Genomic DNA, 13,197 nt, shown 5'->3' on the forward strand with positions numbered 1-13,197 from the left:
TTAAATGGTTTCCCCCAAATCATAAAGCTCCTAAGTGGCAGAGCCAAGTTCTCTGACTCCAAATTCAATGTTCTTTTTTTGTTTTTTTTTCTTTTAAACCCTTGCACTTCGGTGCATTGTCTCATAGGTGGAAGAGTGGTAAGGGTGGGCAATGGGGGTCAAGTGACTTGCCCAGGGTCACACAGCTGGGAAGTGGCTGAGGCCGGGCTTGACCCTAGGACCTCCCGTCTCTAGGCCCGACTCTCACTCCACTGAGCTACCCAGCTGCCCCTCAATGTTCTTTTCATTACAACATGTGACTTTCCATATCAATCCAGATTTACCTTCAGATTGCCACAGGAAAGACCTTCCAAACCCATTATTCATCCAGGCCCACAGGTTTTGTTTTTGTTTTTGTTTTTATCATGCCCATGTACACTTTAGCAAAGCAATAACACTTTGTTTGCTTCTGAATTCCTTTCTGAGCTCTTTTTCATTTGTGTGTTTATCAGATTTTGTTACTTTTACAAAAATATAGTCACAACAAAGATAGCAGACATCATCCTGGGCTCAGTAGAGATCAACTGTGTTTTCTGGGTGGGATGTTTATATCATCTCAGGTTCAGACTGTTTTCATTTATATATGGAAGTAGCTGCCCCTTTGACCTCCAGCAAAGACCATCAACAGTACACCACTGTACTATTAAAGGAAATACCCACAAATACCTCACACAAATGAAGTATGTAATTGCTCTTGGAGTAATTAGGTGGTGAACTAGTCACTGTGCTCTCTATCCAAATTATCAGGCTTAACAGTGCTTTCAAGAGAGATTGGCAAGCTACGTCCACCATCCTTGTTACCCCCCCCACTGCCCAGGAACAAGATAATTTAGGGAAGATTTTTATAGGGAAGAATGAGCTTTTTTCAGGAATGATAGAAATCACTCAGATCATCTTTGGAGGACTTTGGAGAGCAGTTTTCACAATCGGTACTGAGAGCATGAGATACATTTTAGATCGACAAGTAAACAAAATTAAGTTATAATCTTCTAAATGTTAATAACCATAGTAGTATAGATAAAGGTCATTAATATAGTTTCATTTCTGTCTGATAGGAAAGGTTGCCAGGGCTACATGTCAAAAATTTTATTAGAGTTAACATTTTTTCAAATTCTGTGTGCATATATAATTTTAATTTTATTTTTCCTCTCTGCGCAAAAAGAGAGACAGTGTGATATAATCAATAGAAAGCTGACCTCAGAGGACCGTTCGAGTTAGGTTCAAGGTCCATGTCTGACCCATTCTGGCAGCATGACCCCAAGTCTCAGCATGCCAGCAACTCTAAGACAATGACTTGCAGAGTAGGTACAGAGAACTGTATTGTTAGATGGAGTTCCCTGATCAGGAACAAATTATTCCAAAATCGTCTTGATCAAAAAAAAAATTATTCTTGGAATTTAATTGATTATATATTAGTTCTTGTAGACCAGCTGTGTCAAACCCAGCCTATGAGCTACATCTAGCCCCCAACATTCCCAAGTGCAACCCAAACCAGACTAAAATGGAATTGAGAAATATTTAACAAAATGAATAAAAATATAATAATATTATTGTAAAACTAGGTAAATTTGCTGCCCACAGGGATTCTTAGGTATGGATTAGTGGCCCCTGTTTCTATTCTAGTTTGACACTATATTGTAGACCACCACAGTCATTAAAGGCCAACTTATTTGTGTTATCGTAGACAATTGGAGTTTCTAGGATGTCGTTACTTCACCAACTTTCATAAATAACGTCCATACTACTTAGAACAAAAATATTTCAAAATATACAGACCCTGCACAGATCAGAATTATGTGCGCACAGGATGAGAAGCTGGTATCTTTGTTGCCTTGTCTCTTGCTGGGAGCATCCTATGAAAATGCTTTCAACTTTACCTGCTAACACTTGAATTCAGTACAAAAAGTCTTTATTTTATCTACCAATGCAGATAGCACATTAATTTTTTAAAAACTGTAGCAGAATGGTGACTAGATTCAGAATTATTTCTATTTCAAACGAATAAAAAATATAACAATGAAATAGCAATAATTAACATATCTAGAATTTTAAGGTTTACAAAGCATTTTACAAATATCTCATTAGATCTTCATGATAGCCATGTGAGACAATAAGTATAGTAGGCTTTATTGCCCTCATTTTACACATAAGGTAACTGAGTCTTAGAAAGGTGAAGTAACTTGCCCAGAGTCACTCAATTCTAAGTACCTGAGGTGGGATTTGAAGCCATGATTCCCAATTCCAAATCAATCACTGCCTCAGTGTCAAGCAGTATAGTCCAGAGGACCATCTCACATGCCAGAGGTTCTAATGGAGTTTAACTAAGAGAGAACAGGTTGATTATTTAAAAGTAATAATCCGTTTTTATGCTGTAATAGGTGAAAAGAACATAAATTTCCAAAGAAGCAAGAGAACATCAGCCATCCAAAAAAACTGGGTCAACTCCGAGTCCATCAAGCACTTCAAAGTACAGTGGGAATAATTTTTTCAAACTAGCTTGAAAAAAAATTAAGGCATTTACTAATGTCAGAGCAATTTGCATACATTAGTAAAGCATTTGCAAATGCACTTACTATTTTTAAATATAGTGCTTAAGGGGAATTTCTATTACTGAATATTTTTTGAGAAAATACCAAGTTCTTTCTGCTGTAGTCAAAATATACTTAGAAGGTGGGACATCTCTTTGAAAAATGTTTTGAATGAAAAATGCAGCTTGTTAAAATAGCAGGAAAAATGAATAAGGATCACAAGACCCCAAAAGACAAGAGGATCAGGTCACTCCAGACTCTCTTATACATGGAGCGTTTTGAGGTGGGGTCGGTGAGGCAGGGTGGGGATTGTCTTATTGCCACTTTACCATTTTTGACCATCATGGAAAGCTAAGACGCAGTGGGAGAATAATCTCTTCGTTACTATTAAATATTTGCTGGGGAGCTACTAACTCTTTGCTAGCAAGAAAAGTATCATTCAATTGAATTTAATCCACATGAAACATTCTTACCTGAAATTTTGTCATGCTTTGTTTTATCCTAAACTCAAGAACCATCACCAAGAACAATAATCAAAGAGACATAGAAATAATGCATAGAATAATACATAAAGCCATAAACTCTAATATATTCTTTGCCAAAAAATAAACTCTGCCTATGTATACTTTTAACAAAACAATAACACTCATTTGCTTCTGAATTTCTCTCTTAGCTCTTTTTCATCTGGGCATGTATTGGATTTGGTTGCTTTTACAAAAATGTAGTCACAATTGGTAAATAGATTCTGATTATAATTGTATTCATTTCTTGGGTCTTGCCACAATTCTTTGTATACTTCCAACTTTTGTCATTTGATGACCTAGCCATACTCCATCACATTAAATTAAGTTATTGACTATACATGCTCTTCATAGGTCTGCGGTCAATATAAATATGCATGTATAGGTGGTTTTCATTCTTTCTAATCATTTCTTCAGGCTATAGTCCTAGCAGCAACTCTTGAAAGGGTCAAAGGAGGGGGCAGCTAGGTAGCTCAGTGGATTGAGAGCCAGGCCTAGAGGTCCTAGGTTCAAATCTGACCTCAGACACTTCCCAGCTGTGTGACCCTGGGCAAGTCAATTGACCCCCATTGCCAAAAAAAAAAAAGAAGTAAAAAAAAGAAATAAAAAATAGAAAAAAGAAATGGTCAAAGGACATAATCCTAGAAAATCATGGTGTTATAGATTTAGATCCAGAAGGGACTTTTGAGATCTTCCAGTCTAACTTCTTTGATTTACAGATCGAAGCCTAAGATCACAGCTTAAGGGCTATAACACATTTATATTATATTTACACATTGTGCCTGTAATATATTGCGTATCCCAAAAAGTCTTAGTACACTTTTGACCTTTAATATTTTGATATATGAAATTTATTATTTAATCATATTATATTATATGACTAGCAAGTAAGCAGCATCAAGAATTAAAATCAGATCCTTGGTTTCCAAAACCAATATTATTTTCACTGCTTCCCAGAATCATAGAATTTAAGATCTGGAAGGGATATCTTCCAGTCTATACTTGAATGGAAGCCTTGCTGTTATATGACCTTTATATGTTCAATTCCCTCATTTTACAAATGGAGAAACTAAAACCTAGAGGTTTTATGTGACTTGCCCAAGGTCATACTCCACAGTAAGCATCACAGTTAGAATTTGAACTCAGGTTCTCTTGCTTTAAAGTGATCATTCTTTCCCCTGCACTTTGTCATTTTCATTGGCTTGCCAACTAGCGTGAAAACTTGAAATCAAAATGGCAAGTTGTGCTGTCAATATTGCACAACACTTTAAAAACATCCAAAGTACAAATTTACATAGCTGAGCACAAAAAACACATACACTGTCGAGCTTTTCTAGGATACTAGATGTGATATTTGACCCAAACATGACAAATAAATCTGCAGTAAGCAGGACCCTGGAGCATGTTCCTACAAAGCACACCCAGAATTTCAAAGAAAACACTTGAATGCTAAGGTCCTCTCAATTAGAGGCCTGTAGTGTTTTACCTTTTACAACCTTTCCATCCTTATTCTGGGGATCAAGCTTCACATAATGGCTGAACCACATACTCAGATCCCCTGAGTTTAGACACTTACAAGAATAGACTGTTATTCCCGGAAAACTGGGATAGGATTTATATTGACATTTGGACCAAATTTCTCCACAGTTAGCAAAATAGACATGATTTTGTCTTTGTTTTTTTAACTTGAAGAGGAAGTAGCTGCATAGATATTGGAAAATAGGTAAAAATATTAACTTTTGGACGTGACTTTTTCAATCCTCAGGATCTCCTTTGGGCAGGGGCTAGCCTAGGGCCATGGTACTGAACAAGATCCCCTCCTCATGGAAGCTGGGACTCTCTTACGTGTGACTCACACAAGACAAGGGTGCTTGGTGACTGAGAAAACGGTGATTGCTTCTCTGGAAGGGATGCCCAACAAGAGAGCCTTTAGAAGGAAAGAGATAGTCTTTTAGGGGAAATGACATCCACTCTAAGGCCAAGTTTACCCATGAAGGTGATAGGAGAGGAGCCCCATTTTACCTGGTGACTTTAATTAGTCTCTCATGATTGATTATGAGTACTTTCTGGGTAGACAGTGCCTTTGCCTTAAGGGAAGTGAAGAGGGAGAAATGATAAGGTGAAGGCCATGAACTTAAGCATCTTTACCATCCAAAGGGAGAGGTAGGATATGTGTATCTGAAAAGTATATCCCAAAGAATATACAGATAATGGCAACTCATCGCAAATGTTTAGACTTATACATGCACACATACATACTTATATATATATATGTATTTATATTTGTATGTGTGTATATGCATATATACACATAGCCATATATATGCATATATTCTTATATATATGAATATATAGGCATATGTTTGTCTATACACATCTGTGGTTCCATCTTCTTCTACCATTGTAGGCAGTCTCATCTTCTCTGTAACTTAGCTTCTTAGAGCAGACCCCTAAGGAGTACAAGGATGGATTTCAGGGGAGCAGTGAATTTGGGTTTCTTCCCCAATATTTTGATAACTATGTCAACAAAACTCAGCTCCTTTAAAATCCTATGTATTTTCTGCATTTAAATACATTATTCTGAGAAGAAGTCCTTCATCCCATTGGCAAAGGAATCCATGACAAAAATAGTGAACCTCTGTCTTAGACTCATGCTAGAGCACTGGGAGGTTAAGATAAGCACTGACTTGTCCAAGATCACACAGCTTGCAAGTAATCAATGTGTTTTTGAAACTGGGTCTTCCTGCTTTAGAGGCCAAGTCTCTATCCCTATGCTGTGCTACTTCTCAAAAAGGCAGAGGTTTGATAATATTTCTTAGCTCAAATCAGCATCTGCTGCCTCATATTGGGGCAGAATCCTCCTGGTCATTTTCTAGTAGACACCTACCTATATTTATTATATCATAATTGCACAATGTATTTTATATACGTGTATATATATACATATATATGCACATACATATTATAATTTATTATATTCCAGGTTTCAAGGTGCCCTGGAATGAATGGCGAGCCAGGAGCTAAGTAGAGTTATTCAGGAAAATTTTCACAAATGTGTTAAGTTTTGAGAAATGATAGACAAAATGTTTCAGCTTCATGTAGATGGGCATTCCAGGTAATTTGGGTAAAAATTGGTATGTTCTTTTTTTTTCCTTGATTTTTCAGAATTGCCTTCTAGAATTCCTTGATCCTTCATTTCTTCATCTACAGAAAGAAAAGATTAGACTAAATGACTTCCAACTCTAACTCCATGATTTCACAAGTGGACCAAACTCATTTTAACTGTGTTGACTTTGAATTAAGGCCCTTTATAAAGAAATGAGGTGCAGCTCAGTAGCACAGTGGGTAGAGCACTGGGTTTGGAATCAGGAAGACTCATGTTTATGAGTTTAAATTCAGCCTCAGACACTTAGTAGCTATGTGACCCTGGACAAGTTGCTTAACCCTCTTTACTTCATTTTCCTCATGTAGAAAATGAGATGGAGAAAGAAATGATAAACTGCTCTAGGATCTTTGGCAAGGATGCAGTCATAGAGTTAGACACAACTGAAAAATATTGAACAACAAATAGATGACAAAGGCATTCGGCATGAATTGGTGTAGCTATGTGGCTAGAAGCCATGAAGGAAGATGGAGAATAGTGTGGCTTTTTTGTGAGGATAATCCAACATATCCTATTGTGGGTAATATCTCTGGATAAATCAATGAAATGGAATGGAATGGAGGCAGATGTAGAGTAAATGAGAGCAAGAGAGCGAGAGAGAGAGAGAGAGAGAGAGAGAGAGAGAGAGAGAGAGAGAGAGAGAGAGCACAAATAAATGAAAATCCGGATTTTCTTTAAGATTGTTGGTTGTCAGTAGTCACTCTTCCCTCTTCCCTCATGGGCCTACTGGGGAATATGCCAAGAAAAGTGTCTCAAAGACGTTTTATTGAGACCAAAAGTAAGTTCATTATAGCCTTTATGCATGCTTCTATAGGAATTTCCACACCAGATGAGCCTGCATTTCCCACCTAAATGGATATTCGTCTCTGCTCACATTGCAAACTGAGCTCGGTCCCTGGCCAAGCCCACCGGATATGTGCTTTCTGAATTCCATATCCACCCAACAACAACACTTGTGAGATTGAAGCCTAGCTGGTGATTCACTTGATGATGCAGGAAGCATAATTGAATACATTTTATTTCTTTGCAGCCAGAGTAAATGATTTCTCCATTGTTGACAGTAAAAACCAATTTGTCAGTAAATGAAGGCAATATGATTCTGAAGCAGCAGAAGGACACTGAGATGTACAGCAGCATTGTGTCTTTTCTGCTCATAACAGCATTTTTAAAAAACCCCAACAGCATTTCCATAGCAAGTGGCATTCTCGTTCTGAGGAGTTTAGAACACACAGTCACTGTGCCCCAGAGGGGCAGGGGCTGTACATACATATCTCAAATCTGAAATTTTCCTTTTGTATTTATCCATTCTTCCAATCAAAACTCTCAAAGGGGTTGTTAATAGGGAGCAAGATAGTTGAAATATGAAATATGAAGTAAAAAAGAAGATACTAAATCCAAAACATATCTATTAGGTACAGTAGTTTCTAAAAGAAGAAAGCACTCACAATTTTGTTATCTTAACCCCCTACCATAAAGATGAAACTTATCCATGCCCAAAATGAGACTTGTTTGCTTCCTCAGGTAGTTGCTTATGAAAGGAACAATTCATTTTTACAGGAAACAAAGGGTCAGCCCCTCTGCCTGAGCAGCTGTCATCAGGGACATCAGGTAAAGCTTCTTCATTTAATGTTTCCTATTCACATTTCAGATGCCCTCTGTGACCAAGAAGACAGTATGGTTTCAACCAGTGATACCTGGGTACAGAGCATTGAACTTGTCCTTCCGCCCCATGCAAATCATCATGGAAATACATTTGGGGGCCAGATTATGGCTTGGATGGAGACAGTGGCTAACATTTCAGCAAGGTTGTTTATTGGTTTTGCCCTTTGGACTGGGATTTGTGAACATCTTTTGGAAAAAAACCACCTGCTCTTCTAGCAGAGCCAGAGGTGCAGAGGAGTTGCAACTGAATGAGAGAAAAAAAATAGGAAGTCTAGACACCAAAATAGTATCCAAAATCAGGAGGTGTCTTAAAAGTGAGAACTTGGGGAAATGGTGCCATTCATTAAAATGATTTTTTAAAATCTACAAGCAACCAGTATTTTACTCCATGATTAATCTATCTTTTTGTCTCAAGTAATCAACTAGTATTTGTTATGTTAAGATGTTCAGTAGGCAGTTGGAGATGTGAGGTTGGAGGTTAGTAGAGAAATCAAGGCTGAACAAATAGAATTGGAAATTATTTGCAGAGAAATAATAATTCAATCCATGGGAGTAGATGATATCAACAAGTGAAATCGTATACAGGGAAAAAAGAAAAGAAGACACAAGACAGAGCCTTCAGGGACCCTCAAGGTTTAAAGGTAGGAGCTGAATGAAAGTCTAGCCAAAGGAGCCTGAGAAGGAAGAGTCAAGTAGGAGGAGGGAAGGAAGAAAAGAAGGAATGAGGGAGGGAAGAAGGAAGGAGAAAAGGAAATAGGCATTTATCAAGCAACTGCTATATAGCAGATACTGGGCTAAGTACTTTACAAATATCTCATTTAACCTGATAAGTAGATGTTATTATTATTCCCATTTAACAGCTGAGGAAACTGGGGGGAGTGATGATTTGCCCAGGTTCACATAGTTCAGAAATATCTACAGCTGGATTTTACCTTGGGTCTTTCTCACTAGAGCAGTGGTTCCCAAACTTTTTTGGCCTACCACCCCCTTTCCAGAAAAAATATTACTTAGCCCCCTGGAAATTAATTTTTAAAAAAAATTTAATAGCAATAGGAAAAATAAATGTACCTGTGGCCATCACCGCTTCCCTGGATTGCTGCAGCACCCACCAGGGGGCAGTAGTGCCCACTTTGGGAATCACTGCTTAAAGCCAGTTCTCTATCCACTGTATCACTTAGCTGCCTAAAGAAAGGGAAGAGAATATAGCCAGTGCAAGGTAATGACCTGGGAAAGAGCTAAGGGGCAGAGAGATTGGAGATCTTAGTGACAACAAAGAACTAGGTTAGGAGTTTTATGGCAAAGGAAGAGGTCAAATGATAATAGATCGTGATCAGGTAAGGGAATTTTCATGAAATTGGATAGATCGAGGGTATTTGTATGTAGCTGCAACAGGGTAGGGAGGAGGCTGAGGTCATGAGAAATGAGTAAACTGAAGAATTGGGAAATTAGGATGGTTGGGAGAGTGTCAATATGTATAACGATGGCCCTTAGATTGAAGGCAAGGTGGGAAGAAAGACCAGGAGCTAGACATTGAATTCATTGAGGAAGAACAAGTGTCCTGGAGGCCAGTACACAAGAGCCACCAGAATTTTCTTTGGGTGGTAAATTTGTATTGAATGAACCACCCAGGAAGAGAAGGTTACTGAGTGACAGTGGTAGAGGGAGAGCTTGGAATTGGTGATGGCGAGCATGGCATCCAACTTTCCAACTATGACCACTGAATTGGAAGGTCCGAGTGAAAGTTTGAAACATCCCATTCTTCCTTCACTTTATTTCCTTCATAAGTTTTCTCTAGTATATGTGATATGTGTTTTCTTTCATAACATGATAAACATGGAAATATGTATTGCCTGAAAGCAGACATACAACCTATATCATATTACCTGCCATCAGGAAGAGAGATGGAGGGGAGAAATCATGGATCACAAAATGCCAGAAAATTATTATTAAAATTGTATCTGCCTGTAATCTGGGGGGAACATTTTTTTAAAGAGAAAATTTTTTTTGAAAGTGCCACCATTGTTGGAAAGGGTGGCCAGTATCAGCAGGAGGGAGCCAGGTCTCAGTGAGTGACAGATGATAGAAGGAGCAAGAAAAGAAAAATTTTAAGATAAAAGCTAGCTTATTACTTATGGATCAGGTATTCCAGAGAGCACAGTGGAAAGGTTGGACAGTTTCACAGTGGGAGGTGGGAGTGAGGCTGAAGAAGATGAGAAAAAGGGAGCAGTCCGTGGGGATGGAAGACGGGGTTTAAACAGTTTGGCATCAGGGGAGTATATGATAGGGTGGAAGTATCTTAATCACCAAAGAATGAGTTCAGGTAGATTACCATGAAGATAAACAACTGAGTTCCTAGTTCAAAAATAAACACAAGATGACAGATTTCATATTTTCCCCTGAATTATGGATGTTGATCTTGTGACACTGAAGCCCGCTGACAATGGTTTTATTACAAAGGTGAAACTGGCTAGAAATAGAAAACAATCTCTGATGCTTAAAAAATTGTGGGTCTCACTACAGGCCTTTATATGGCAACTTATAATGTTGTCTGACCTTTGAAGGTGCAAGTTTGAAATGCTGTGGCCAAAGGTTTAAATGAGAAATGAAAAGAAAAAGAAGCAATTTGGGGGAGAATGCATTTAAATCTTTCTTCAATTTAAAAAAGGTGATTCTATGCTTAAAATAACAATGGAGCAGCTTCAAGGCATGTTGAAGACTTAGAAAACATTTGAACTGGAACTTTTCCTTCTGAGGCAACCAAAGCAAAGTTCATTTCCCCCCAAATTTAAAAGAAAAATTAAATATTCATTTACATAGAAAGCACAACTCTTAGAGAGTCATACTGCTCCTTTGAAATATGCAGGGGTGAAGGAATTTTGTTTTGAACTAAAATGATAAGGGGGGAAGCTAAGTTGCTCAGTGGATTGAGATCCAGGCCTACGGATGGGAAGTCCTGGGTTCAAATTTAGCCTCAGATACTTCCTAGCTATGTGACCCTGGGCAAGTCAGTAAATACCCATTGCCTAACTCTTATTGCTCTTCTTCCTTGGACTCAATACACAGTATCGATTGTAAGATAAAAGGCAAGAATTTTTTTTAAATGAAAAGAAATAAAATGAGAAGAGATGACAATGGATCATTTTTGAACGTGTTCCTTTTTGCAAACATGAATAATATAATTAGCCGTGGTTGAGTCATTGACTTAAGCTCATTCTAGTGCAATTGAAGGACTAAGGTTAACATCTGAAAGTAGAGAAAATCATGAAGTATATAGGCCTTTCTTAGATGAACAAAACTGTATGATTATCGTTTTGAAATTTCACAGAAATAGCGTGACATGGAGATTGAAAGAGCCCCTGAGGTTGTGTATGGCAGGGCTAGGGATTTTTGTGTGTGGAGAAAATCCACTTGTCTCTCCCTTTCTTGGGATGTGCTGGTACATTCTGTTAACTGTGAAACTGATGAATCAATAACACTGGGCCACACCAGCCTAAGGGCAGAAAAATCTGGCAGCCCCTTCCATATTTTCCTCATGCCACGATCCAACTGTGGTGATACACGCTAAGCCTCTGGTTCCAGGCTTCCCTGAACAAGAATACAAACATCACTGAAGCACACTTAACCCAGGCTCTACTTCCCTAGAAACTGGATAAGAGCAAGTCTGTTGCCAATACAATTTTGTTGTTATCCCTCAATACAATGAGGTGGTACTAAGGATTTAGAGAGTTTCTTTATTTTAAAATATATATTTTATTTTCCCAATTACACATAATAATCTTTAACACATATTTTCCAAAATTACAAGATCCAAATTGTGTCTCTTCTTCCTTTTTCTCCCCGCTTCCCAGAGATGGTAAGCAGTTTGATCTGGGTTATACACGTATGCTCACAGAATAAGTTTCTTGCAGATGGCATATGGTAACACTGCCAATATGCACAAGCCGTCCATTTCTTCTCCTCTTTGGAGAAAAAAAATAGCCGTTTAGCAAACAATTAACTTGAGCCACAATAAGGGTAGCTCACCTGGAGCAAGATCCAACCCACTCTAATCAACATAGAGCAGTGGTGCTCCATACTTTCAGGAATAAGCTTCCCCTTCTTAGGATTGCAGTCAGATCCGACTGCCCCCCTGTGCTAACACCCACCTACCCCTTTATTCACCTGACTTTGCCACTGGTGCAAGAATTTGAAGTCACACAATTTCTAGTCTGCATTTCACTGCATAAGGGTTATAGATTAAAGGTTGAGGTTAGATTACATAAGGGTTAGATTAAAAATGGAGGTTGATGGGCAGGAGAAAAATGGGCAGGAATATCCAAATTTATTTTCGAGGGGAATCTTTTACTTTCTTACTCTTTTCTATTTGTCCTTCTCATTCAGCCGCCTTTGTTGCTCCCATCCCATTCTGAAGTCCGTGGATATGTTTAAGTTTCGGGGACCGTCTACTGTTGGTGATCGGCTTGTCTTCAACTCCATTGTCAACAATACTTTTCAGGAATGGTAACTGTGGATGAGATGGCATGGCGGATGTCTTGCTTCCTAGATTTTTATTTTATGATCCTATTTAATAACTTGAAATAAGATATGGATTATTGTTATTATCATGATTTTTATTTCATTAAGGAAGGGAGAATAGAGACACATACTTTGAAGCAACTGGTTCTTTTCTCATTTTACTTACCTTCTAAATTATAACTTCTAAATGACATTTTGTTTCAAATATATAGATGCATTTTTGTACTACCTGAGTGCATTCCCACTAAGAAAATTATGGTGATGGAATGGCATCTCCTGGTGATGATGGGTCTGGCATCTAGCTCTACATATTCCCCCTCTGCTTTGTACTTGTTTTTAATTATTCTTTCCACTGAAGAGAACTCTTCTCATTTATTTGCTGTTGTTCTATTTGCGTCAAAAGCATTATTATTGTTATTATTATCTAATTTAATTTGCTTTGTTTTCTTGAATACTAAACCATTGTTTTGAGAACAGAAAGTTTAAGTATTTGAACCAGGTAGCTTAGAACCCCAAGATCTATCTAGCCTTATGCAGACATTCTTACCCACTGCAGCCCTGCCCCCAAATTACTCTCCCTTTGGTTTGGGTTGCCCCTGCATTGAATCCCCTCCAGGAAATCTCAGAATATATAATTCAAATTTAGTTCTTGACTAAGTCTCAGCAGATGTGGATGAATGGGTTCCCGGCTACCACATAAGTACTCAAAGAAACAATGTATGTACCTAGTAAAGGAGAATGGCCTTTATTCTGCCCCACTCATGGTGCA

At 38.1% G+C, this 13,197-nt stretch overlaps 1 protein-coding gene across 1 annotated transcript in view; it reads left to right on the forward strand.

The window, feature by feature from the left end:
• ACOT12 (acyl-CoA thioesterase 12) overlaps nt 1–13,197 on the forward strand; it is a 76,286-nt gene that overhangs the window by 30,207 nt on the left and 32,882 nt on the right. The window contains 2 exon segments of the mRNA XM_044662930.1: nt 7,900–8,056; nt 12,294–12,413. Of these exon segments, the coding sequence (XP_044518865.1) occupies nt 7,900–8,056; nt 12,294–12,413 (277 nt within the window).

This window comes from Gracilinanus agilis, chromosome 1 (genome assembly GCF_016433145.1).
Source record: "Gracilinanus agilis isolate LMUSP501 chromosome 1, AgileGrace, whole genome shotgun sequence".
NCBI classification, from domain to species: Eukaryota; Metazoa; Chordata; class Mammalia; order Didelphimorphia; family Didelphidae; genus Gracilinanus; species Gracilinanus agilis.